The sequence below is a fragment of the Gossypium raimondii genome, chromosome 9 (assembly GCF_025698545.1).
Source record: "Gossypium raimondii isolate GPD5lz chromosome 9, ASM2569854v1, whole genome shotgun sequence".
Taxonomy (NCBI): Eukaryota; Viridiplantae; Streptophyta; class Magnoliopsida; order Malvales; family Malvaceae; genus Gossypium; species Gossypium raimondii.
In genome coordinates, this window is record NC_068573.1 from 48,089,062 (window position 1) to 48,113,906 (window position 24,845).

The window sequence follows — 24,845 nt, forward strand, 5'->3', positions numbered from 1 at the left end:
TTTATGCCACTGTGCTTTGCACCTTTTCTCTCTAACCTCATTCCCAATTTACTTACTGAAGCCTTATTTGGATCAGAAAACATGCTCTGAAATTGAGTTGCCTCATCTCTTATGTTGAAAAGCTTCCTCAAACACCAACTCATATTACGTCCGCATTCAAGTTGCCAAAAATATGCACCTTTAATGAGGTAAGCTCTTATCCAAACAACCCATAAAGAGCCTTCACCAGCAAGAATATTTCTGATCAATGCAAGAATGCAAACCTTGTTCAAACTATAGAGATCTTTCCTCTTATTTCAAAGAACATATCCGATTCCAACTTATATTTTAGCTTCTGTTGTAGAAGACACTTTCTCCTTCTACAAGAATCTGATACACATCCCATTCATCTTATATATTGTAGCTTTTGGAAGAATAAATTGTCTGCACCAATAATTAGAAATATTGAATAGCATAGCTTGAATTAACTGCAGTCTCCCAATGGCCAATCCTTGCTCTAATCTTTGCAATAAGTGGTAGAGAATCCTTTTCAGTTAACTTCCTAGTTACTAAAGAGACCCCAAATATCTAATAGGCAACTTCCTTAACTTAAACTTAGAGATTCCCTAAATATGTTTCAACTCCATGGGCTAAATACAAATGGAAAATAGTTCACTCTTTGATGCATTCAACTTCAAACCAAAAAATAAATATAACTGTGATAACATACTTTGAATTCTAATCGGGTTCTTCCAGTTTTTTTTTTAAATTAAATCGGTGTCACTTGACGTACCAATGGTACCAATAAAAATTATTTTTTTATTTTGCTTTCTTTCTCGCAATTTATATTTGTATTTTTATAAATATTTTAAAAAATACATATCAATACCATCTGACATAATAGTAACAGCAAAAAAAATTATTTTTATAAAACCATGATGATTGATCAAAAAGTAAAATGGTACGTCAATATGTCAGACAGCACCACCAAACACGACAAGAGACAACTCAAATTCGTAATTAATATTTTTATAAAAAATCCTTGAGTCCTACCATTCCCCAAACTTGATAAATTTTATTTCTGTAAAGAGAAAGTTACCAAATCAACACCGAAGATGAAGATATTTTTGTCAAATACCCACAAACTAATTAATGACCAATCACTTTTTATCTCAACCAATCATTTTGTGCCACCTGTATTAAAAAATAAAAATGATTTAATTTCCTCTTTCACGTGATTCTTTATATGATAATTTTCTATTTCTTTTGCGGTTTCTCATGTCGCTTTCCGCCTGCAAAATGAAGTGGCTCTCCACACTTTTCCTCTTTTATTTTTCTGACAAGCTTTTGTCTCTTTAATATATTTGTTTTTCTTATAAACTACCATAAGCTTTCATTTTAAAATTATAAATTCAGAACAATCATTTCCATTCAATTTTCATTTTAATTCAATAATATTATACAATTATTTTAATCACCTCATTTCAATAAATTTTTATTTTACCTTCTAAAATTAATTTACTTTTTTAGAAAGTTTAAATTTTACAGAAATTTAAATTATTCAGCTGCGAAAATGAGAGAATTTTTTTCCTTTAAACCAATTATTTGTAAAAATAAAAAAATTAGCTTTTTTCCTATAAATCTCATTAAAAATAGGTCTGCGTGATAAAGCTTTTCTTTTTTTTAAGACTTTTGCATATTTCCAAAAGGCTATAGGGACTACCAAAAAATGCAAAGCCTATAAGCCAAATGAGCTAGCTCTATGTCACCATCATCATACACATGCGACCGGCCTATTAATAAATAAAGAGATAATTGCATCAAATAATTTTCATTCTAAATTTATTTAAAATTTTAAAATATTTTAATTATAGATGTTGAATTGATAAAGCTCTTTTATTATTAAAATTGTTACTTTAATTGTTAAATAGAATATTAGTTTTGAAGTTTTTAATGCTTTATCATTCACTCACTCTCTCTCTCTTTTTTTTGACTTTTCATTTTAAATTTTACTTAATAAAATTATGAGACATCATTTTACTTTTTTTTAATTTTCATTTTGAATTATTTGTATTACATAAGATTTATTGTGTCATTTACTAATTCAATTAATAATTTTAATAATAAAATGACTTGATTGTTATACATCGATAGTTTAGAGATGCAATAGAATATTTTGAAGTTTGAGACCAATTTAAAATGAGAGTGATAATTAGAGGTTGTTTGGTGCAATTAGATTATAAAAAAATTGCGGTTTTTATCTAATACTTTTAGTTTTTATACTTTAATTACAATTATAAATGTAATAACTCAAGTATTTTTACCAAACCATTATCAATATTTTTATTATTAAGGGTATTAGAAATATAATGCATATAACCTATCTATACATATGGTCTTCTATTATCACATTTCCTTCTACTAAATATATATATATTATTTGCATCCACTATAATATATATGTTTATTTGATTGATTTTGATCTTGTAAAAAAGCCCATTAAAAAGACTTCAAATATTTATCTCAAAATTTGATGATCTGAGGCTGTCTGCTTTGAGAATTTGACTCCATATTTTTCATCTCTTTTTGACCTATCCAGTGATAAAGACAAGAAGCTCTGTTTGCAAGGATTCGATTATGAGTGCTTCGGATATTTTCAATGCTCACGATGAAAGTGATAACAACGATGGAAGTGGTTTAGGTATTGAATGGTAGGTGCACGTGATGGTGTTGCTGCTGGGATGAAAATTTAAATAGGAAAGAGAAAATCGAAAAAGTTAATTGATTAGTTGGATTTTTTTATTAATAAAAATTAAAAGAAAATTAAATATTTTTAATACATGTCACACAATATTATTGGTTTTTTAATATGAAGCGTAAAATGAGGGTTTAGTGGTTAGAAAAAGAGTTGACAAGTATTCTCTATTTATTTAAGTCTTGAGCTTCAATCATCTACAAGCAATCATCCATGGAGAAGTCTTTTCCTCTGCATGAATGCCATGTAAACAAAGTCACCATCATCATCAACAGAACCCATGCAATCCTCCATTCCATAGCCATACTCTTGTTGATTCATTACAGGCTTTCTTTCTTTTTCCAACACCCCCAAAACATCACCATCCCCACTCTTCCATGGCTTCTAATCTTCGTCTCCGAGTTGATTCTCTCTTTCGCATGGTTCCTTCAACAAGCCTGCCGTTGGCGCCAGGTTTATCGGACCGTATTCCCCGAGAGGTTGCCGGCTGATGATAAGCTTCCGGCCATTGACGTGTTCATTTGCACTGCGGATCCAAACAAGGAGCCGAGTGTGGAAGTTATGAACACTGTGATATCAGCCATGGCGTTGGATTATCCACCGGAAAAGCTTCATGTTTATATATCCGACGATGCCGGCTCCGATGCGACGTTGCGTTGTACGAAGGAGGCTTGGAACTTTGCCAAGTATTGGGTTCCTTTTCGTAGGAAATATGGTCTCGGGACTGCTTGTCCGGACGTTTATTTTTCAAGCTCCGAAAATGATAATGGAGACTATAAGGGTTCCGAATTTAAGGCAGAGAGGAAAAAGATGGAGGTAATTTGATGAGAGGGTTAATTCACCAAACATAAACTAAATTATTCCTAAGCTTCAAAAGTTATAATTAAATCCTCCAATATTAATTTAATCATAATTAGTTATAAGCTTTCTTAAATATCAAATATATTACTATTTGTAGACATTATATTAAACTTGAGGTTTTGAAAATTTAAATGTCTGAGATTTATTATACATAAATATTACATGATAACTTTATTAGGATATATCATAATTAGTATTGTATTTGTACACACTTTAAAAAATTAAATTTATTTTGTGTCAAGGAAAAATATGAGGTTCTGAAGCAACGGCTAAGGAAAATTGTTGAAGGACAGTTTCCCACAAATGTTGCCATCAACAATACTCGGGACCATCCTTCAGTAATTGAGGTACCACACAACTTGTAGTTTATATTTATTGTAATTTATTTATCTATTATTAAATTGTTTCTTTTTTTTTTTAATTCATAAAAGAATTCAAACAATACCAATATTTTGGAATCGATCAAAACGAGGGTAAAATAAAAATAAATTATTTTACAGGTCATAAATAAAGAGGAAGATGAAGTTAAAATACCCCAACTTATTTATGTTTCTCGTGAGAAAAGACCTTCTCATAATCATAATTTCAAAGCTGGAGCCCTCAACGTCCTTGTATGTCCTCTCTCTACACTCTTTGTCACATGTTTTTTTCTCTACAAACTAATATATTGACAGTTCGTGTTGTGTTTACGTCGTGCTGCTGCTAGCTTCGGGTCTCAGCGATGATAAGCAATTCTCCGTATATCCTAGCCCTTGACTGCGACATGTACTGCAATGACCCAACTTCAGCTAGGAAAGCAATGTGTTTTTACTGTGATTCTCAAACACCTTCTTCTTTAGCATTCGTGCAGTTTCCTCAAACATTTCGAAATATAAGTCAAGATGACATCTACGACAACCAAGTCCGATTTGCATTTAAGGTTGATAACTGAATCTTTTAAAAGGTTCTATATGCAAAATGTGGGTGGGTGTGTTTTAATTTGAGATCTTCTGGTGTTAGGCAATTGCATCGGGTTGTTCCAACTTACCTCTAAATGGGAGTCTATTTAGGGACATCAAACCTAAGACATTGCTTAAGGAATTTCAAACTCTTTACCACTAGACCCACTGATAGACATTTTATGGATTGGGCAAGGTTTGTGTTTGGCGTGTGTATAATATTGATAGACTTATATTTGCTCAAGCCCAGCCGAACCATAATATATACCTAAAAATTTTGCTAGGCCAATCTATATTTGTTAATAACTCACCCAAGCTCATTTTAAACCTATTTGTATTATGTTTTAAATATATATTATTTTTTTAAAATTAATATTTTAGATGATTTTAAATATATATATATATATATATATATATATAAAAGCTTGGTTCAAGGTCTGGACTCAAATTTTGAATGTTGAAGACTAAGCTTAACTCATATTTTAAACAAGTTTGTTTTTGTTCAAACTCATTTTTCAAGCTTTGTATTTTAGTCCAAAATCCTTTCGTATTTCAAATAAATTTTCATGCTGAGACAAATAATCTAATCTATATATGAATAAGTCTACCTACTACTTGATATATATATAATTGATGAGAATGAGTTGTGATTGACTGTTTTATTCATATTTTTCTATCGAATTCAGGTACATTGGTATGGTTTTGATGGCGTCGGAGGACCAATAATAACAGGTTCAAACTTTTGTATAAAGAGAGAGGCTTTATTGGGTAGTTTTAACAAGGAACAAGGTTAGTTAAATTGTTCGCTGCTAGATTAATTAAAGGTGTTAATAATTTTAGTTGTGATTTGAATATATATTTTTGTTGCGTGAGCATTTTATCATTTAAAAAATTGAAAGTCTTAATAATTATTTTATTTTAATAAAAGATAATTTTTATTATTAAATATTGTATAGGATTGCATTAATTTATATTGAATTTTGTAGGGTGTCAATAAGACTATGTGAATTTTTGCCCACTCTTCAATCTTAAAAATATTTACTCAATCTTATCTGGACTCGTCCGAATTTATTTTGTACTATATTTATTACAAATTACTTGTATCATAGTACTCTTTTTCATTTGGATGTGTATGTTTTTTTTTGTTTGTTTATAGTACATAACTAGACAAGTTGAATATGTCATAACCAATGACTTGTTAATATAGATTATATGGCACTCAAGAGCTTATTTGGTCCATCCAATGACTTCATTAAAACCCTAGTTGAAGATTATAAGCCTTGTTTCATAAAGGATGGGGAATCTTCAAGGATGTCGCTCGAAAATGCCAACATATTAGCCTCTTGCTCCTACGAAAATCAGACAGTATGGGGTTCAAAGGCAAGTATATATATGTCCAAATAAAAGCTTAATTTGGATATAAATTATCATATTATATATATATGAATATTGATTAACCATCCTTTCAAATATATCTAGGTGGGTTTTCTATATTTTTCTGTTTCAGAAGATTACTTTACTGGACTTAATTTACATCGTAAAGGCTGGAAATCAGTGTATCTTAATCCTGAAAGGTTACAATTCTTGGGGACAAGCACCACAAATTTCAATGACTCATTAATTCAATGGACAAGATGGACATCTGGGCCTGTTACCGTTGCTCTTTCTAGGTTTTGCCCTCTCATTTATGGTCCTCTAAAGATGTCTTTGGTTCAGCTTTTGTGCTATTCAGAACTTGCATTCATGCCTCTTCTTAATTGCCTTTCTCTTTGGGGCTTCGCTGTTATACCTCAACTTTGTCTCTTCAATGGCATCCCTTTGTACCCGAAGGTAACAAGTATTCATATTTGATACCGTATTAATTAATCTTGATTAGTACAGAACGTTTACCTTTTGTGTCTCACAGGTTTCAGATCCGAATTTCAACATATTTTCGATAATTCTAGTATCGTCTATTTCGAAAAGCTTATACGAAGTTGTTACAACTGGTGAACAAATCAAAGTATGGAGAAATGAATGGAGAATATGGATGATGAGATCGGTAACATCCTACACCTATGGATGCTTGGATGTTATTTTAAATAAGCTTGGCATGAAGGAAGCTACCTTTTTGCCGACCAATAAAGTAACCGATGATGAACAAGTTAAGCTATATGAGATGGGCGTTTTTGATTTTCGAACAGCCACCATGTTTCTTGCTCCTTTGGTTACAGTAATTCTCATCAACATTGCAGCATTTGTTGGAGCTGTTGTCAAAGCTTTGGTTGTAGATGATGATGGAGATCAATATTGGGAAAAGATGTTTGGGCAAATGTTTCTTTCGTTTTTCATATTGATTTCAAATTTTGCAGTTATTGAAGGGATGATCATCAGGAGAGACAAGGCTAAGATTCCATTGTCTTCTACTTTGTGGTCTGTTGTGTTTTCAATGCTTATCTTGTTGATCGGCTCTGTCATTTTGTGTTAAATTATGGCATTGGAAGAATAAAGAAGACCTTAATCTCATGCTTCTTATTATATGACCAATTATTGAAGGGTGTTGTTTGCTTAAGTTCATCTATTACATTATAGGTTCAAACTATTCTTCTTCGTGTTAAAGGTATATAACAGTCCATAAACCTTTTGCAACATAACTCAGGAAATGCACCAGCTTAAACTAGAAACTAAACATGCATCGATATTGAGACTACAACCAACTAAATCCTAGTTGCATCATTAATCTAAATAGGTATCAAATGAACAAACCATAGATATCAACCAACAACTTAACAACCTAATTTTATTTTTTCAAAAAACCAAATTTTACAGGAAATTAAAATTTTCAATTGTAGAGATAAAATTCAAATTTTTTCTTTTAAATCATTTCTCTGTAAAACTTAAATTTATTCAGATTTTCCTTAAAACTTAAGTTTTTCCTTTTTTTAAGAAAAAAAACTAAAAATAATTTTCAAAAAAAATAAAGGAAATTAGAAAAAGAAAATGGTTTTTCCCTAAAAACCCAAACAATCTTAAGAGATAAATCGATAAAGTAACATTTATTTATTACAAATTAATTAAAGGGTAAAATATAAAAATAGTCATTTTTTATTACCTCAAAATATATTTTAGTCACTTATGTTTGAAATATTATGTTTTAGTCACTTACGTTTTCGTTTTGTTACGAAGTGATCACTCTACCGTTAAGCTCCGTTACCTTCCTAACGGCGACCTTCTGTGGCAATCCAAATTAAATTTATTTAATTAAAAACCTATCTTCATCCTAGCAACTAAACATCCAAGTTGGCATTTAAAACCCATTTAGCCCACGAGAATTGGTTTGATTCTAAGAACTGTTAGAGAAGCTTATCAGATTAAAGTTTGGTTGGCTCGATAATGAAGATATGGCAACTTAGGCTTTTTTTAGTAAGTAGGGGAATCATATCTTGTAGATTTGATATGATATGATATGATGTAATCTTGTAAATCCAGAAAATTAAGGGATAGGCTAATCTCGTCTATCGATGTAATTTAATTTTTACCGTCAGTTTTGGGGGAGCTCAACTATAAATAGAGAGCCTCCCCCTCACTTGTAAATCATCCATTTTAAGTTGAATAGAGCAATAGAATTCTTTAAGCATTTACTCAAACATTTTGTGTGCGTTATTTATGTGGCTTTCTGTTGTTCTTTTGAAGCTTCTTTTGGCACAATTGCTTCCGCTATACAAATTGGTGCCTTACAGGAATTCTAAATGAATCCTCACTTTTGGGAGTAAAGGCTGACTTAGGCGAGTTTGGAGCGAACAGACTGCCTAAGGCCGCACAGATCGCAAGACGAGCCCCGTGACAAGTGGTATCCAAGCTATTGGTTCGAAGACACCATTGGGGTGTCAAAAGAAGTTGTTGATCAAAATGAGCCAATGCAGACCCGTGGGAGAGCCAGAAAAGCAAGTCGCTCGGGGACATGCTGACAGCTTTGGAAAATCGAGTGGGTAATCTCGAGGAGTCCGTAGGGAACATGAAGGAGATGCTTGAGTTGGTCAAGGGACGCACAAATGGGTTTGTGATACATGCACGAATGGGGCGAAATTTATTATATTCCCATCATCAAAACTGCCAATTTTTAGGCTTATGAAATCAGCAGACTTGCGATGACTTTTTGGATGGGATCCTAGTATTTCTCGGTTAAGATGTCTCATGGTGTTTGAAGATCTATCTCTTAGCTTTGAAACGCATTTTGAATCACTCGATTTTGAGTTCAGGAGCTCAAATTATGACCGTTTTAGTGAAGACTGCGCGAGCAGAATCTCTGAACGGGATTATGACGAGAATTACGAATTTTAATATTTTAATTCGAGTTTAAATCATATTGGGTTCATGTTTTAGACTTAATTTTTATTATATATGAGCGCAATATTATATTTTTCAGATCTTTTTTTTATTACTTTATTCTGAATTTTTGATAATTATTAAGTATTTTAAGTTATTTAGGAGTTTTATGTTAACAAGAAAATTTAGTTTAAAACTACTTCTTGTTTAGATTAAATTAGAGTTCTAATATACTTAAGAGTTTTATTTAGATTTATTTAGCTAGCCTATATATAGGCCTTTGCATTGTACATAATTCATTCAATAAATTATTATTCTATTTCTCTTTTGAGTTAATAAATTCTCTCTGGGTTTTTCTTTTCAAGAATTTCTCTTTAGTTTCTTTTAAAAAAGTTTTAACAATCTTTTTAGATTGTGAGGATCATCTTCAAACTTTTTCTTACCAAGGTTTCTATCTTGGAGGGGAAATTAGAGCTGCTTGAAAGGGGTTGTGGATTCTTCGTGTTTCCAAGGCTTTTTAGGACTGCTACAGCCACGTTCTATCTTTCCATTTATCTTCTTTATTCTCTTATTTAATCTTTGATTTATTATTTTATTTTAGTTATTTATTTTAATTGTTTTATCTTACTTGGATTCAATTTCGTTTCAGGTTGTGTCAAAATTCATGTTTCTTTAAGAACATTTAGAGCCCTAAGTTAAATCAGCAACTTTGACAAACTTTACGATCCGCTTTCACATTCATCCTTCTCAACCTTTATTAGTTTGACTCAATGGAAGAGCATCTCAGAGAATTTATGTTGGATTCTCTCGGCGCCAATGCAGAAAAGATGAATGAATTAGTCAATTCCACTATGAAAAAGCTGGCAGAGAGGGATGAGACTCTCGAGGATATGGTGTTAGCCATGAAGAAGGAAATCGAAGAGCTTAAGGGGGAGCTCACGATTTACAAAGCTACTTTGAGTAATGGGATGTTGTCTTCAAGGTCGAAGCAACAAGCAATGGATGTTCCCAAATCGGCGAAGTTCAAGGGTGCCAGGTCTGCAAGGGATGTGGACAAGTTCTTGTAAAAAATGGAGCAATACTTTCTAGCGATGGGCATCGAGGATGATGCCATTAAGGTAAACACTGCTTCAATCTATTTTACTGATGTGGCTCTCTTGTGATAGCGTCGTAGGTCCACGGATGAGAAACGTGGTGGGAATGCAATTGGGACTTGGGAGGAGTTTTAAAGAGAGTTGAAGAAGTTTTACCCACAATATGCCGAGAAGGAGGCTCGGGCTAAGTTCTATCGTCTCACGTAATAAGGCACTATTCGGGAGTATGTTCGGGCATTTAGCAAGTTGATGCTTCAAATCTCCAACTTGAGTGAGAAAGAAACATTTTATTGGTTCGAGGGTGGGTTAAAGTCGTAGGCAAAGCATGAGTTGCGTAGGTAAGGAATCATTAAACTTACTGTAGCCATGGCTAAAGCAGAGTCATTTGTTGAGCTTGGTCCAATGAAAGACGAGTTCGAGTCGTCTAAGCCCAACGGAAAGGGCAATGGTAGGAGAAACCATGAGGACGATAAAGAGGTACATAGTGAAAATGACAATAGTACTGATAGCACAAGTGGCAATAAGAAACCACGAGATGCGAAGCAGGGATCCAACAACCCAATGGACAAGGGGAAAAAGATGAAATGCTTCCTTTGTCAATGACCACACATGGCGCAAAAATATCCAAGGAAATCGATGATTTCAATTATCAAAAAGAAAGATAAGCCAAAGGAAGAGGCGAAGCCTATTAAGAAAAATACATCGAGGGTCAATTCGATGGTGCTTATTCCTAAGAAAAAGAATGGTAGAGAAGGGTTGATGTTTGTAGATATCAACATTGCAGGTTAGAAGCGGAGTGCTCTTATTGATACAAGAGCACCGGACTTGTTTATATCAAAAAAGCCTGTAAAGAAGCTTAGTTTGTCGATTACGAAATCGAATAGAAAGATCAAGACGATAATTTCTGATGAGGCCCAAACTGTTAGAGTAGTTTGTAATGTGGAGTTACAAATCGGTGAATGGAAGGGCAAAGAAGACTTTGAGGTAATCCAATTAGATGATTACGATTCTGTACTTGGCTTCAACTTCCTTGACAGGATCCAGACAGTTTTGTATCCATGGGCCGATCAAATTCGTATTGTCACTAGGCCGTTATCAAATATTATTGTGTCGGTGCATTGGGATATGAAGGTTGGGCCCAAAATATTGTCGTCAATCCAACTAGTCGAAGATGTTTCGTATGGGAGAAACATTAACTTGAGAGAACAAAATGCTATGAAAGCCCCTTCGGAAAAGTTACTAGAGCATGAGACCAATATAAGGCATGTGTAGTCGACTGTGAAGCCGCCACCTTTGGGAAAGGTGGGTTGTGTACAGACTTTGAGGGGAAAGAAGCGATGCAAAAGCAGTCGAAACGAGCAAATGTTGCGAGTAAGGTACATTGCGAACACTCTAATAGTGTTTTAAATTCTGACTTGTTGTCTTGGCAAGGTCGTACAAAGCCAAGATGCGAGAATTAAGGGGATTCCAATGGGAACAAGTCAAAATTGGGGAAAGTTAGAGTTGAGACTTCCTGCCAAAAAGATGTACCAACGAGTGCAACGGTTCAAGTTAAGAGGCGACGAAAGCTGAGGCAAAGGTTTCAAAGGAAGGGACAATCTGATCGCAAGACAAGTTGGGAAGAAACCAAGGTAACGAGAGAGTTCCAAGGTGAATCAAGTCGGTGTCATTCAGAAGTTGCAACGAGGGCGTTGCGAGAATGGGTGGGGGAGAATGTCACGGGCCAAAGTGAAAAACCCGTGACCATAGCACAGGATGCGCCCCATGGAGGTCTATCGATTAGATGGGGATCATTTAACCCGCAAGAACTGGCCCAATTCCAAGAACTGTTAGAGAAGCCTGTCAGATTGAAGCTTGGTTAACCCGATAATGCAGATATGGCAACTTAGGCTATTTTTAGTAAGTAAGGGAATCATATCTTGTAGATTTGATATGATATGACGTAATCTTGTAAATCCCTAAAAGTAAGGGATAGGCTAATCTCGTCTGTTGATGTAATTTAATCTTTACCGTCGGTTTTGGGGGAGCTCAACTATAAATAGAGAGCCTTCTCCTTACTTGTAAATCATCCATTGTAAGTTGAATTCTTAAGAGCAATAGAACTCTTTGAACATTTACTCAAACACTTTGTTTGCGTTCTTTCTGTGGCTTTCTGTTGTTCTTTTGAAGCTTCTTTTGGCACAATTGCTTCCGCTATACAAATTGGTGCCTTAAAGGATTTCTAAAGGAATCCTCAGTTTTGGGAGTAAAGGCTGACTTAGGCGAGTTTGGAGCAAACGAACCACCTAAGCCCGCACGGATCGCGAGACGAAAGATTTAGCCCTGTGACACTTACACAAGTATAAACTAAAGTAGTTTTCTCCCCTTTCGTACGTATTTGTACCATTAATATTTTTAACTATCTTACTATCACATATTATATTTCATTCATATAGATCATGTATGTCAAATTTGATGTAAATTTAAAAAAGTTTAACTATTTGTTTTATGTAAAATAAATTTTTAACAGTTCAGTAAATATTAATATATATAGTATTTTAGATAAATATGATCAATATATTGGACTGGTTAGAAAACTTACATGCATAACAAGTACAATTATATCAATATATTCAACGGTTGGAGATTAAAATATTAATGGCACAAAGAGATATGAAAGGGTGTAAAACTACTTTATTGTTACACCGGTGTAATGAATCCTCCCAATTTATAACATATCTATATTATTATGTAAAGGTTTGATTAAGTTTGCGTCAACTATTAACCGAATCTCAACTCGGTTGTGAAATTACCAAAACTCATTTCTTTTGTAAAATAACAAATATTATTGAGGATATTTATGATTTTTTACCAAAATGCATATTGATAATAAAAAGATGAAGTTTAAAGACATTATACTTTTACTAATCTAACTTTACCATTTCAACTAAAAACACGTTTGATTTTTATATCAATATTTATAAATTTGTTATTTAAATTTTTCGGTACACATTGAGTTTTCGTAATCTATTAAATTACTAATTAACTCTTAAATTTATAAAACAAATTAGAAAACCATTTTCGTTAGTTCTTTTAGGATCTTAGGCGTCAAAATTCGAGTTTCATTCGTGTAAATAGTTTAATGTAAGATGTGTTTTATTTTAGAAAAAAAAAAGAGCTAATAACGGTTGCCATTTGTCTAGATCTATCAATTTTGAACCAAACAACCCAAATCCAAATTTATTAAATCTAAGGGTCTGTTTGATTGAAAGAATCGATTTTCCGGAAAATCATTTCCAACTTTTCCAGCGTTTGATTGGCGGAAAACATTTTCCATTTGGAAAATGAACTCCAAAACAAGGGAAAATGGGTTACATTTTAGGGAAAATGTCTTACCCTTTCAATTTCCGTAAGACATTTTCCGTGCTCTCCTCTCTATCGCCTCCTTCATTCCTTCCTTCATTTCCGGTAGAAAATTGCTTCTATTTATCGATTTTCCAAGAACTTGTTTTTTAATTATTCAATACTTGTTTTTTAACACAATTACAAATAATTTATTTGATATTAATTTTTTCAATTTATAACGATTAATATTGTAGCTTAATAATTGAGTATTATTATAAATAAATCATTGCAATATATGTAAAAATAATTTAAAATATAAAACTTATTAATATATATCAATATATGTAAAAATAATTTTTTCGAAAAATATTTCCAGGAAATCTGCCAAACAACCGAAAATATTTTACACAGATTCAATCAAACACCAGAAAATATTTTCCAGTAAATCATTTTACAGAAAATTAAAAAATTTTCTCAAAATCATTTTACGAAAAATATTTTACTAGCAATCAAACCGACCCTAAAATTAATTTGACCTTAAAATAATATTAACTCAAAATGCTTGAAAGTTGAAACCCACAATGACTTGAATTAAACCCGAATAACCCAGAACCCCAAATAACCCAAACCGAAAATAATTGGACCCAAAATGGGTCTGAACCAAAATTAACCCAGCAATTCAATAACCGTAAAAACTGTACAAGCTGAGAATCATTAGTATTGCTTTCGGCCTTTGGCTCCTGAGTAGCTTTTTATCTTTAAACAGATGAAAGTGGTTGCAAATTCACATGTATCCATCCTCTCACATCAATATTCAACAATGGCTTCCTTTTTAAAACCTCACAAGATTACCGCTTAAAACCCCAGTCTTTTTCTCTCTCTTTCCCATCATCCTTGTTCTTCAAGAACCCTCCGGGAAAAAACCCGATCTCAAACAACCAAAAACAAGATTATGAAACCATTAATGGCGTATGAACAAGAAGGTCATCATCATCACCCCAAGGTTCAGTTCCCATTGGACTCGGATTCTTACAAGATCGTTGATGAAATCGGTATTGGTGTTAGTGCAATAGTTTACAAAGCCGAATGCATTCCCTTGAATTCAACTACCGTCGCCATCAAATCCATCGACCTTGATCAGTTCAAGGTTGACTTCGACAACATCCGACGTGAAACCAAGATCATGACCCTCTTTTCTCACCCCAACATCCTTAACGCTCATTGTTCTTTCACCGTTGGCCGTCGTCTCTGGGTGGTTATGCCTTTTATGTCCGGTGGTTCTTTACAGTCCATCATCTCGTCTTCTTTTCCCGACGGTTTATCAGAGCAATGCATCGCAATTGTCCTCAAAGAAACCCTTAATGCATTATCGTATCTCCACAATCAAGGCCATTTGCATAGAGATATAAAGGCTGGGAACATCTTGATGGACTCAAACGGGTCTGTTAAGCTCGCGGATTTCGGGGTTTCGGCTTCGGTTTACGAGTCGAGTTCGGGTTACGGGTCCGGTTCATCGACTTCTTCGTCGCCGATGATGCTCACGGACATGACCGGAACCCCATATTGGATGGCCCCGGAGGTGATACACTCACATACAGGGTACAGTTTCAAGGCTGATATATGGTCTTTTGGTATAACGGCGCTTGAATTAGCCCATGGAAGACCACCATTATCCCATTTACCACCTTCAAAGTCTTTGATCATGAAGATAACCAAGCGGTTTCGGTTTTCCGATTACGAAGACAGCATCAACAAAGGTAAGAGCAAGAAGTTTTCAAAGGCTTTTAAAGATATGGTCGCTTCGTGCCTGGATCAAGATCCGTCGAAGCGACCTTCGACGGATAAGCTTTTGAGGCATCCATTTTTCAAGAGCAGCAAAGGCTCTGACTTCCTCGTCAAGCATGTGTTACATGGATTGCCTAGCGTCGAAGAAAGGTTTAGAGTAAGCAAGATTCTAAGAAAGAACGACGTCGATGACGACGACGAAGATGATGTTGAGGGAGAATCAGGGTCTGAGCTCGTTAAACAAAGAAGAATCAGTGGGTGGAATTTCAACGAAGACGGATTCGAACTCGACCCGGTTTTCCCCACCGAGTCAAGAGACGATTCCGTGGTGAAACAAGTTCGTTTCGGTGGTGAAACCATCATTTTAGAAAAGGGAACTTCCGAATCAAGCTTGAATTTGAACTCTCCCGAAGCAGAGTCAAGCTTGGTTAGTAGTACTACAACTCCACCATGTGAAGAACAACAAACTGAGAACACTTTTAATGCAGAAACAATGGTGGGGGGGTTGATGGCATTGAAGAAGAGTTTGGATGATCAAAGGCAAAAAGTGAGTGAGTTGATTAACTTGTTTGGAGGGGAAGTGATGAACAAAGAAGATCAAATGGTGCAAGTGATTGAGAAGCTGAGGATGGAATTGGAAACTGAAAGGCAAAAGAACTTTGAATTAGAGATGGAATTGGAGTTTCTTAAATTCCAGATTTCTGGTGCATCCAACACTGATGAAAATGATTGAAGTTTTTTTCACCCCAAATTAGTACATTTTGCTGTGAAATTTCGAACTGGATTTATGTTGTTTTTTCTTGCTTATTGGAACATGTTCTTTGGTCCTGGGTCTACCGTATATCACATATTATCATGCATGAAATTGAAATGGAGAGATTATGAGGTGCTTTTTTTTTTTCTCATTCTTTTATGCATAATCTTTGTTGTTTGATACCTAAATTGGCTCAAAGTTTTCATATCTAGTATATAAATTGTGGGTAAAAAACTAGGTTGATCGTGATCCACCTTAGAAACTTTTTGGACTAAAGAAGCCTATTATTAGTCCTTTAGGTTAATTTGCAAACGACCCAAAACTTCAAAGGTGGTCATTGTTCCATAGGCCGCTCCGTGGGTTAAAACACTGGCAAGACTAATAGTTCCATTGGTTGGTTCTATTCATAGTTTTTCAAAAAAAAAATTGATGTAGGTTGGACTTGGGCTGGTTGGTAACTGGTTTAGGGTTGGGCATTTTTCCCTAATTTGGATCAAGAATTTTGGCTTAAAAACATAAAAAAAAAAAATCAGTTCAACCAGTTCAACTATAGTTCAACCAACTTAATCTCTTTTCGGACAGGTATCTCAATCGTTTTTAGTCCAGTCTGCTTTAAATAATCATGATGAATAGTTTAAAATTAAAATTTTATATTTAATAATTTTTGTATATATATCAGACTTATTTTATAGTATATGTTTGAGATTGGAGCCACTACACATTCGATTGTCACATTATTATCTTATACTTTCACTGTAGATAAACCATGTAAAATAGCAACAACAGATACTGTACTTACAAAATGATTGCGATCTTCCTTCCCCGTTGGAAATTGGAATCTCCCATGAAACAAAGAGCTGTGGCCGACGAATAGCAAGGCTTACCGTGATTCACAATACAAAACAACAAAGAAAAAGAGTTAAAACTTCAAACCAACACGCACGCACATCTCTCAATTCTCATCACATCTGTCAGCCTTTGATGTCTCAAAGTCTCACTCAATTCTTAATTTCAATGCATTCCACACTCTACTTTACTCTTTATACTTTCCATGTACTTTTTCTTTTTACATCAACTCAACGTTGATGAGATATACAATCTAACTAAATAGATTCCCAATATTACTTGGAAGTAAGGTGTGAATGTCATTCATGATTCTATACTTTCATATCTTTGTACTAATATCCAAATTCAACCTAAAAGAACAGGAAGAAAAATTAACACAAATTCCAATATTGATGAGACATGCAAGGTAAGTAATTAAATAGATTTCCATGTTTTATAGTGGAAGAATCAGAGCAAAACTAAAAAAATTTAGAAGTTCAAAATGAAAATTTTACAATTATTAATTAAATTTATCAAAATTTAAAGATTAAAGAGTTAATTTTACCAAATTAAGTAGGGCCAAAACCCCTCGCTTGCCGTCTTTGCGCATGTCAAGTATGAATATCATATGAATATATCTTTGATTAGGTCCATTCAATTTTTTTTTAAGTAACATTCGAATATGTATCAGGCATGAATATTAAAACTAGACATTCAAGAACATTACAGACTACCTACATAATTATTGTATCTTAAATTATATGAGCGGAAGAGACGGTAACCTGTTAAATACACTGCGGGTAAACACTGCAATTTTGGGTTTAGAACCCTAACAAAATGTAGAAACTATAAATAGCAAGGCAAGGGAGCAGCTAATTGGCTGCTAGTCTTTCAATGAATATCAGCTAAATATGGCAGTATCTTTTGTTTAAACCGCTTCTCTGATGAAACTTCATCTCTTTTTTTCTCTCAATAGACAAAGGAAAAGGAAAGGAAATCGAGGGGTGCTCTGCACTGGCATTTCCCTTCCTTTGACATAAATCATAGCTTTTTTCTGAATGATATGAAATGCCATTAATCTTTTGCATGTGTCTTGTGCTTGAAATTATATGATGGATAATATTGATCAAATTTTGCTAGTAATCCTTGCAATATGCTTAATTTGCAAATTTAGTCGTATTTGTTAGTCATTTTCAATCTCGTATATTTTGAATTTTAAAATTTTGACCCTAATCAATACTGTAGCAATTAAATATTTTAGTTCAATATATATAATAGTGGTATTTCTCTATGCATAATTTGTGGATTTAGTTCCTATTCCTTAATTTGGTTATATGTAGTTTTAATTTTTTTAAAATTTTGAAATTTCGTTTTGGTAGCTGTTAAATACTTTAACTAAAATGATAGTGGCTTTTTGTGAGTATTATATGAAAATAACAAGTCCGCATGATATTACATGTGCAATAATATGTTTGCCACATAAGATTTTAGAAATGTTAAAATGTGTACCAAGTTCTTATACTCTTCGTACATTTGGAATTTAGTCTCTCTACTTTTCACATTTCAAAATACAAGTACAATTGCTAACATTTTGTCAAAATTCTTCTATTAAATTCAGGTTCATTGCAACATCTCTTTTTCTTGCTATATGGCTACCAAGTACCAAGTGAGTATTTTGTTATTTCAAAATGTTATACCGCAAATCTAAAAAAAAGAATCTTAACGATTTTAACAATTAAACCTAAATTTGAAAAGTTTAGAGACTAAATTCTTAAAAGTAAAAGCAAAAGAATTAAATTTCAAATGTATAAAGAGTAATGGACTTGAAGTATATTTTAACATTTTAGAAACGCAAATTTTAACTTAATAGATTTAACAACTATCATTTGTATCAAGGTGAAATCTCTAAATTGAAAAGTATAGAAATTAAAATAACCAAAATAGAGTTTGACTAAGTATAAAACTTAAATATTATGAACTTTAAAAAATGTTAAATCATTTTCTCAAAAAAATAAATCTAATTTTTGAAGACATTAATTCTATGGTGTTTTTTTAATAATCTCATTATAGATTTGATAATTCCTAGAACTATTCATAATCCCTTCCCAACCAATAACTCATAAATAGGATGATAATGCGCTTCAGCACACTCTAACGCACATCCTCTTACATTGGCAATAATATTCATGCTGATTGAGCTAAGACTCAATCGACAATTCTATGGTATCTTTTAAACTAAGCTAAAAGAGGAAAAGCCAAGGGTAAGGTTAATTACTTAATTATAATTAGTAATTGCATTTAAGAATTAAGTTAACCTATACCACTAAACCAATAATTTATCAACGAATATCAATTCATGCTATTAACATATAATGGATTTTTGTTAAGGTCTACACTTAAAAATATTATTCAAGAATCTCGTGTGTTGGCCTGATGATTAGGGTATTCACCGCCCCAAATGTGATCTGAATTTGAATCACACTAATCATATTATTGATAGAATTTTATCCACCTCTTGTAATTAAAAAAAATACTCTTCAAATTTATTATTTATACAAACAGACTCCAAAGTCCAAACAATAATCATTTAAATTACCAGTTTTTTTCTTCCTTTTTGCATTTAAACATGATTTTTACTAAATGAATTTCAATAAGAAAGTAAGCCAATATACATGTGTGATGAAGATGAAGATTCGAGCAAAATCTATGACTGGTACATGCATGAGGTCATGGATTCATTAATCAATTCATTTAATTTGGCATTGTGATAGTTTTTGGACATTCAACATTAAATGTATAGTTACAGTACTTATTGTCGATTGGTCCAGATATGGATGAGAAATCATAACTTGTACCCTTTCTCCATACATTTATTCTTTGCTCAGATTTTCTTTTTCTTTTTACCCAATGGCAACTGACTGAATTTAAAAAAAAATATTTTCGTATCTAATAATCACATCGAAGTTCGAGCATAGTTTAAAATAATTTAAAGTAGTAGGTAGAAGGGTGTGTTTTATCATATGGAGAAAAAGGCATAGTGACCAAACGTAAAGAAGGATAGTTTTGCAGTGCGATTTTTCAGCTCCTGGCTTAGAATTTTCATGGCCTGTTTTCTCGCAACTTTAATCACTTAAAATTTCTTCTCTGAAATCGAGAAACCAAACTCCATTTCATTGCCTTTATGAAGTTGACATAATGTGAGAGCTTAGAGACTAAAAACCAAAAGGAATATCCATATGGAGAAGAAGAGCTTGAGAGTCGACCATAGCATCATTATAGGCAACAACAAGCTTAAGGGTTCCTCATGGAGAGAGTTTGGAGAAGAAGATTATGTGTGTGGTGGGATTTCATGGCCGCCAAGATCTTACACTTGCAGCTTCTGCAAGAGGGAATTTAGGTCGGCTCAAGCTTTGGGTGGTCACATGAATGTTCATAGGAGAGAGAGAGCTAGGTTATTAAGACAGTCATCTACTCCACCAGGAGACTACAAGGATCAGCCATCTTTTCTTAACCTTAACCCTAACCCTAACCCTAATTTCCGTTCTTCTTCTTCTTTGATTGCCCCTTCATTTTGTTCTACATTACCTCATCATCTTTCTTCTTCATCTTCTGGTTTCTCTAATGAAATGAAGAAATGGCGAAGGAAGGGTGCAAAATCAGTTTTTCAAGTCAAGGAATTCAAGGATTATGAATGTAATAATAATAATTTGTTGAAGAAGAAGAAGAAGATTAATGAGAGTGTAAGGTTGGAGTTAGAGGTTGGTGTGGTTAGAGATTCCAATGAAGATTTGGATTTGGAACTTCGATTGGGATAATGGGTTTGCTATTAATTATCATATGTAAGAATGACGAATTTAGTTAAATGTTTAATTATATTGAATGAAGTATATGCTTTTGATTCCATATATTTAGCTCTTTGTTTTTTTTTTTTTTATTGAGTTGATTTCATGTTTAATCTGATCTTAATTCAATTGTAAAGTTTACTATTTTGAGGGCATTTTATCTTTTTACCTATAATTTATGTGAAAAATACATCACGTGCTAGGATTTAAACTCAAAACCTCAAAATCTTCTTTCCTTCAACTTAATCATTTCAATCAAAGGTAATTTAATTTTTATATCAATTTTTTTATAGATTTGTTACATAATTTTTTCACTTACATTAGTTGGTCATAATCTAATTTATATTTATATCTATATTTATCTATACTATATTTAAGTGTATACGAGTCAATGAGATGCTAAGAATGTGTTTGATAAACTATTGAAAACTTTTCTTTTATTAAAAATAAAAATTTTAATATTTAATTTTTAAATGTGTTTGATAATCAAATTAATTTTTTACTTAATATAAAATTTTCAAAAAAAGTTGAATATTTGATAAATAAATAGTTACTTATCATGTGGAAAATATTAAATTCATCTTATTTTTCAAAATCTTATTTTTAAATTAACTTATTTCCTCATTTTATTAAAAATAAAATATTTAAATTATATATAAATAAAATAAATAATGTCTTATTAATAAGACTACAATTATGAAATAATAATAATTACTATTGTCAAATAAAATATATATCAAACAATTTTATAGTATAAATTCAATGCTTATAAAATTCATAGCTAAAAATTAAATTTGTCAAATACACTCAAACTTAGATAAAAATAATTAGAAGAATTTTATTTAAAAATAAAAATATTATGATGGTGCTTTTTTATTTTATATTTTATAGAAAATTTGCAAAACCAAAATAAATCTACAATAATAAGATTTGAACTTAAAACGGTCAAAATTTTATGTTTATCATTTTAACCAAAGCCTCATTTATTTTTATATAAATTCTTTATAAAATATATGTTTACAAAAAAATTCATCCACATAATCATGGGTATGCAAAAATCTAGTACTATATTTAAGTGTAACTCAATTCGCAAGCTAATCAAACACCAATTTATTTGGAAAATGATTAAATATTCTCTTCTTTCTTACAAAGCAACAAATATTACAATGATGACGTTTTGATCTTTTTATATTTTTATATAAAATCTATAAAATTTAAAATAAATTAAAAATACCCTCACAAATGATGAGACTTAAACACGATACATGGATCCTTAAAACCTTAATTTTATCATTTCGATCAAAATTGAATTTGTTTTAACATCATTTTGTGTTCAAATATTTGTGCTCAATTTTACAATTCACATTAATTGTAGGCCAAGAATTTTTTTTATAAAATACATATCAAACCGTTTTGTTTCTTCATCAAATTTTTCACATTGATATGCTTAAAAGAGGTGTTTGTATCATTACAAAGGAAAGCCTTTTAGCCACGAAAATATTTCGAAAGAATTATAAAATTAAAAATAAAACGTATTTTCCTTTCTTTTCTATATATAAAAGAAAATGTTGAGAAATATTTCCATAGACATTTTATTTATTTTGGGCCAGAAGAGAATTAAAGGGGGCCGAGATATTAGGTTGTTAGAGAAAATGGACCATCGAATTTCACTTCCTACAACATTAACAAATGTTGGTCCAATGTGACCCAACCAATTCTGTCCCTTTTTATTATTATTTACTATGAAAAAAGTTGTCAACATCTTTTAAAACCCTGGCTGTTAGCTTCCTGGGTGGGCTGCCCACTTAATTAGCTGCCTACCCTCAACATAGCCGTACCTTAACAATGCAATAACTACATGTCTATTTCCCTACGAAATTTAAGCATCTGATTTCAAACTTCAAACCTCTCATCTAAGTTTTAGGGTTAGTAATTTATTTTTAAGAAAAATATAGTTTTGGTTAGGTTCATGTAAAATTAATTGAATTTGAAATTTTAAAATATTTGAATCATTTTGGTTTGAGTTTTTATAGTCCGATTCGTTTCGCTTTTGTATCATTTTATATTTTATTTTGGGTTCATTTGAATTTAAGGTTTGAGTTCTTTAGGCCAAGCCAAAACTAGTTCGGATCATTTAGTTTTCTTATCACTATTTTATCCCTACCCTTCTTTTATTTTATCAACGGATGAATATAAATTTATTGAAAAATAAATGAAACATTCCCGCTACATTAAAACCAAAAATGCATTGCTACTCCCAAATTCGAAAATTTTCTCTGACAAATATTGGATCAAACATGTCCTGTTGGCATTGAAGATGGCCAAGCAAATTCTATCTCTCAAAAAAGAAATGTTTAAAACTCTCATATTTTTTGGACCATAACTGAAGATTTTGTTTGCTAATCAAATTAAGGCATCTAAATGTCTTAGCTTTACAACCAAAAAAGTAAAAGTTATTAGCAGACAAGAATGCCTCCCCCCTACAATTGACTTTATATAAATCACATCCCTGAAAAGAGACTTTAATTCAAAGATCTTGGCCTTAAAATTCCATGGACAATATGTCCTTGCCTTCACACTCTTAATTTCAATTTATTGTAAGAAACAGTCATTTTGTTCATTGTATTTGCCAGAATTGCATCATTTTTTTGTACTGTGCATTAAAATAATTTTGCAATAAAAGTAAGAGAGACAAGGACAAGGACCAAAATTTCCTCTCAAATCATGTTGTTTGTGGTTAAACTTATGGCTATCAATGCTTTAAGATTACATCAAATTAACAGGGTTGAAATGAACGCGTAATTCTAAGGTATTCACGCGAACTAACCTCAATTAGATTATCTGAAAATGTAAAGTATCGAAATAATATGTTAGTGATTTGATATTAAAGTTTGGAGTCCTTATTATTGAGAAGACTTTATTTGAATATAGGGGCGTAATAGCAGGCGGTGGCCTTGCCCCCTCCCAAATGGTAAATTTTTCTTGTAGCTCCTTCAAATTTTAAAATTTTACTAGTATAATGATAAATTTGCACATTGACTCTCCAAGTTTATGATGCATCTTTGGACCCTCCTAAAATAATTTTTTGACTATCGCCACCCTGACTCATACAAAATTAATTTCAAATCGTAAAACAGATGATGACATCAATTGTTATACCTAAAAAAACAAAAATTTTGATAGTTTAGAATAAAGAGTAATAAGTCCACACATTTAAATTCAAATCTCCAATCGATGGCATCTCTTAAGAATGATTATAAGAACCGATCAAAGCAAAATTCGAGTTCCGGCTTAAAGATTTTCAAAAACAAAAAATATATATTCAAAAAGAAAAAATGTTGCAACTGGGCATGTATAGGTATGGTAAGGGGGTGTGGGAGGGCAAGGATTTGACCCCTTTTGTCTGAGACACATGGGGTGTGTAATATATAAGGCATGTGGGCTATGTTTGGGCAAAGTTCTATTGCGCAGGGAACCCCTCCACCATTAACTTTTGCTCAATAAGAACATGTACCATTCACATCATCACATGGAAGGTAATAGCATTATGTATATATAATTCCAATTTAATTAGATTTTAACTATAATCTTTCATTAAAAGCGTGTTAAGCTAGACGTATTTTTACCCACGTGACACTCACTTGCTACAAAATCAATCTATAATTTTAGAAAAATAATCTGAAATCGAAATTTTCCCTTAATTTTACCCTATTTAATTTAAAAAATTGAAATAATACCAACAAAAATTTGAAAGCGGGTAGTTTTATTCCAGCCTTTTTCTTTTAGAGACCAAATTTCGTGTAACGAATTAAAGTCAACAATTCCCCATAAAGTGAGTGCCATATCTATTTTAAGAAAGAAATTTGTAATTTATGTATTTATATAATTTTGATATTTTAATATATATATATATATTTATATATTTATATATTCATATTTAATATTTACAAACATTGATTTTAAACTTTTTCTTTTTTGTTTGAAAATTTTCGAATAAGAACAGCATACGATTTAAAGTAAAAATAAATATGAACAAAGCTTATATATTATCTACACAATATAAGTTTGAGTATAGACACTAAAAATTGAAAAATTAGTGTGGCTCTAAATAATATCAATTATTTTTTAATATTAAAATATGTTATTAATCTTTATATTTTAATTTTTAAAGTTAAAATTGAATCTTTATATTTTTATTTAAAATCTCAATTCAATAATTATAATTATTAAAATTTGTGAATTTAAACTTTGTCAATTACTTTTAAAAGAAAAGAGAGTAAATTTTCATAAGCTATTGATTGAATGATTCAAATAATAAAATATAAAAATAAAAAAATACCAATTTCTTTGAAGTTAATGATAATTATGGGAAACGGGGAGATG

At 32.0% G+C, this 24,845-nt stretch overlaps 3 protein-coding genes across 3 annotated transcripts; all 3 read left to right on the forward strand.

Annotated features, from left to right (window-relative positions):
- The first annotated feature begins 2,886 nt into the window (after window positions 1–2,886).
- On the forward strand, window positions 2,887–7,050 carry LOC105800592 (cellulose synthase-like protein G2). Its single transcript, XM_012631800.2, has 8 exons — window positions 2,887–3,550; window positions 3,838–3,942; window positions 4,096–4,206; window positions 4,302–4,514; window positions 5,220–5,322; window positions 5,741–5,913; window positions 6,013–6,363; window positions 6,440–7,050. The coding sequence occupies exons 1-8, from the start codon at window positions 2,948–2,950 to the stop codon at window positions 6,998–7,000; spliced, it is 2,220 nt and encodes a 739-aa protein (XP_012487254.1). The 5' UTR covers window positions 2,887–2,947; the 3' UTR covers window positions 7,001–7,050.
- A 7,085-nt stretch (window positions 7,051–14,135) lies between these two features.
- Window positions 14,136–15,939, forward strand: LOC105800595 (serine/threonine-protein kinase BLUS1). Its single transcript, XM_012631803.2, has one exon. It carries the CDS (start codon window positions 14,209–14,211, stop codon window positions 15,772–15,774), a length of 1,566 nt encoding a protein of 521 aa, XP_012487257.1. The 5' UTR covers window positions 14,136–14,208; the 3' UTR covers window positions 15,775–15,939.
- A 3,830-nt stretch (window positions 15,940–19,769) lies between these two features.
- LOC105797992 (transcriptional regulator SUPERMAN) lies at window positions 19,770–20,435 on the forward strand. The gene has a single exon (XM_012627853.2). It carries the CDS (start codon window positions 19,857–19,859, stop codon window positions 20,433–20,435), a length of 579 nt encoding a protein of 192 aa, XP_012483307.1. The 5' UTR covers window positions 19,770–19,856.
- Window positions 20,436–24,845: the final 4,410 nt, after the last annotated feature.

Coding starts and splice junctions, on each gene's coding strand:
- LOC105800592 (XM_012631800.2), top strand. CDS start 2,948: ATGGAGAAGTCTTTTCCTCTGCATGAATGCCATGTAAACAAAGTCACC. Junction 4,207..4,301: donor CTGGAGCCCTCAACGTCCTT/GTATGTCCTCTC, acceptor TGCTGCTGCTAG/CTTCGGGTCTCAGCGATGAT. Junction 5,914..6,012: donor AGACAGTATGGGGTTCAAAG/GCAAGTATATAT, acceptor AAATATATCTAG/GTGGGTTTTCTATATTTTTC.
- LOC105800595 (XM_012631803.2), top strand. CDS start 14,209: ATGAAACCATTAATGGCGTATGAACAAGAAGGTCATCATCATCACCCC.
- LOC105797992 (XM_012627853.2), top strand. CDS start 19,857: ATGGAGAAGAAGAGCTTGAGAGTCGACCATAGCATCATTATAGGCAAC.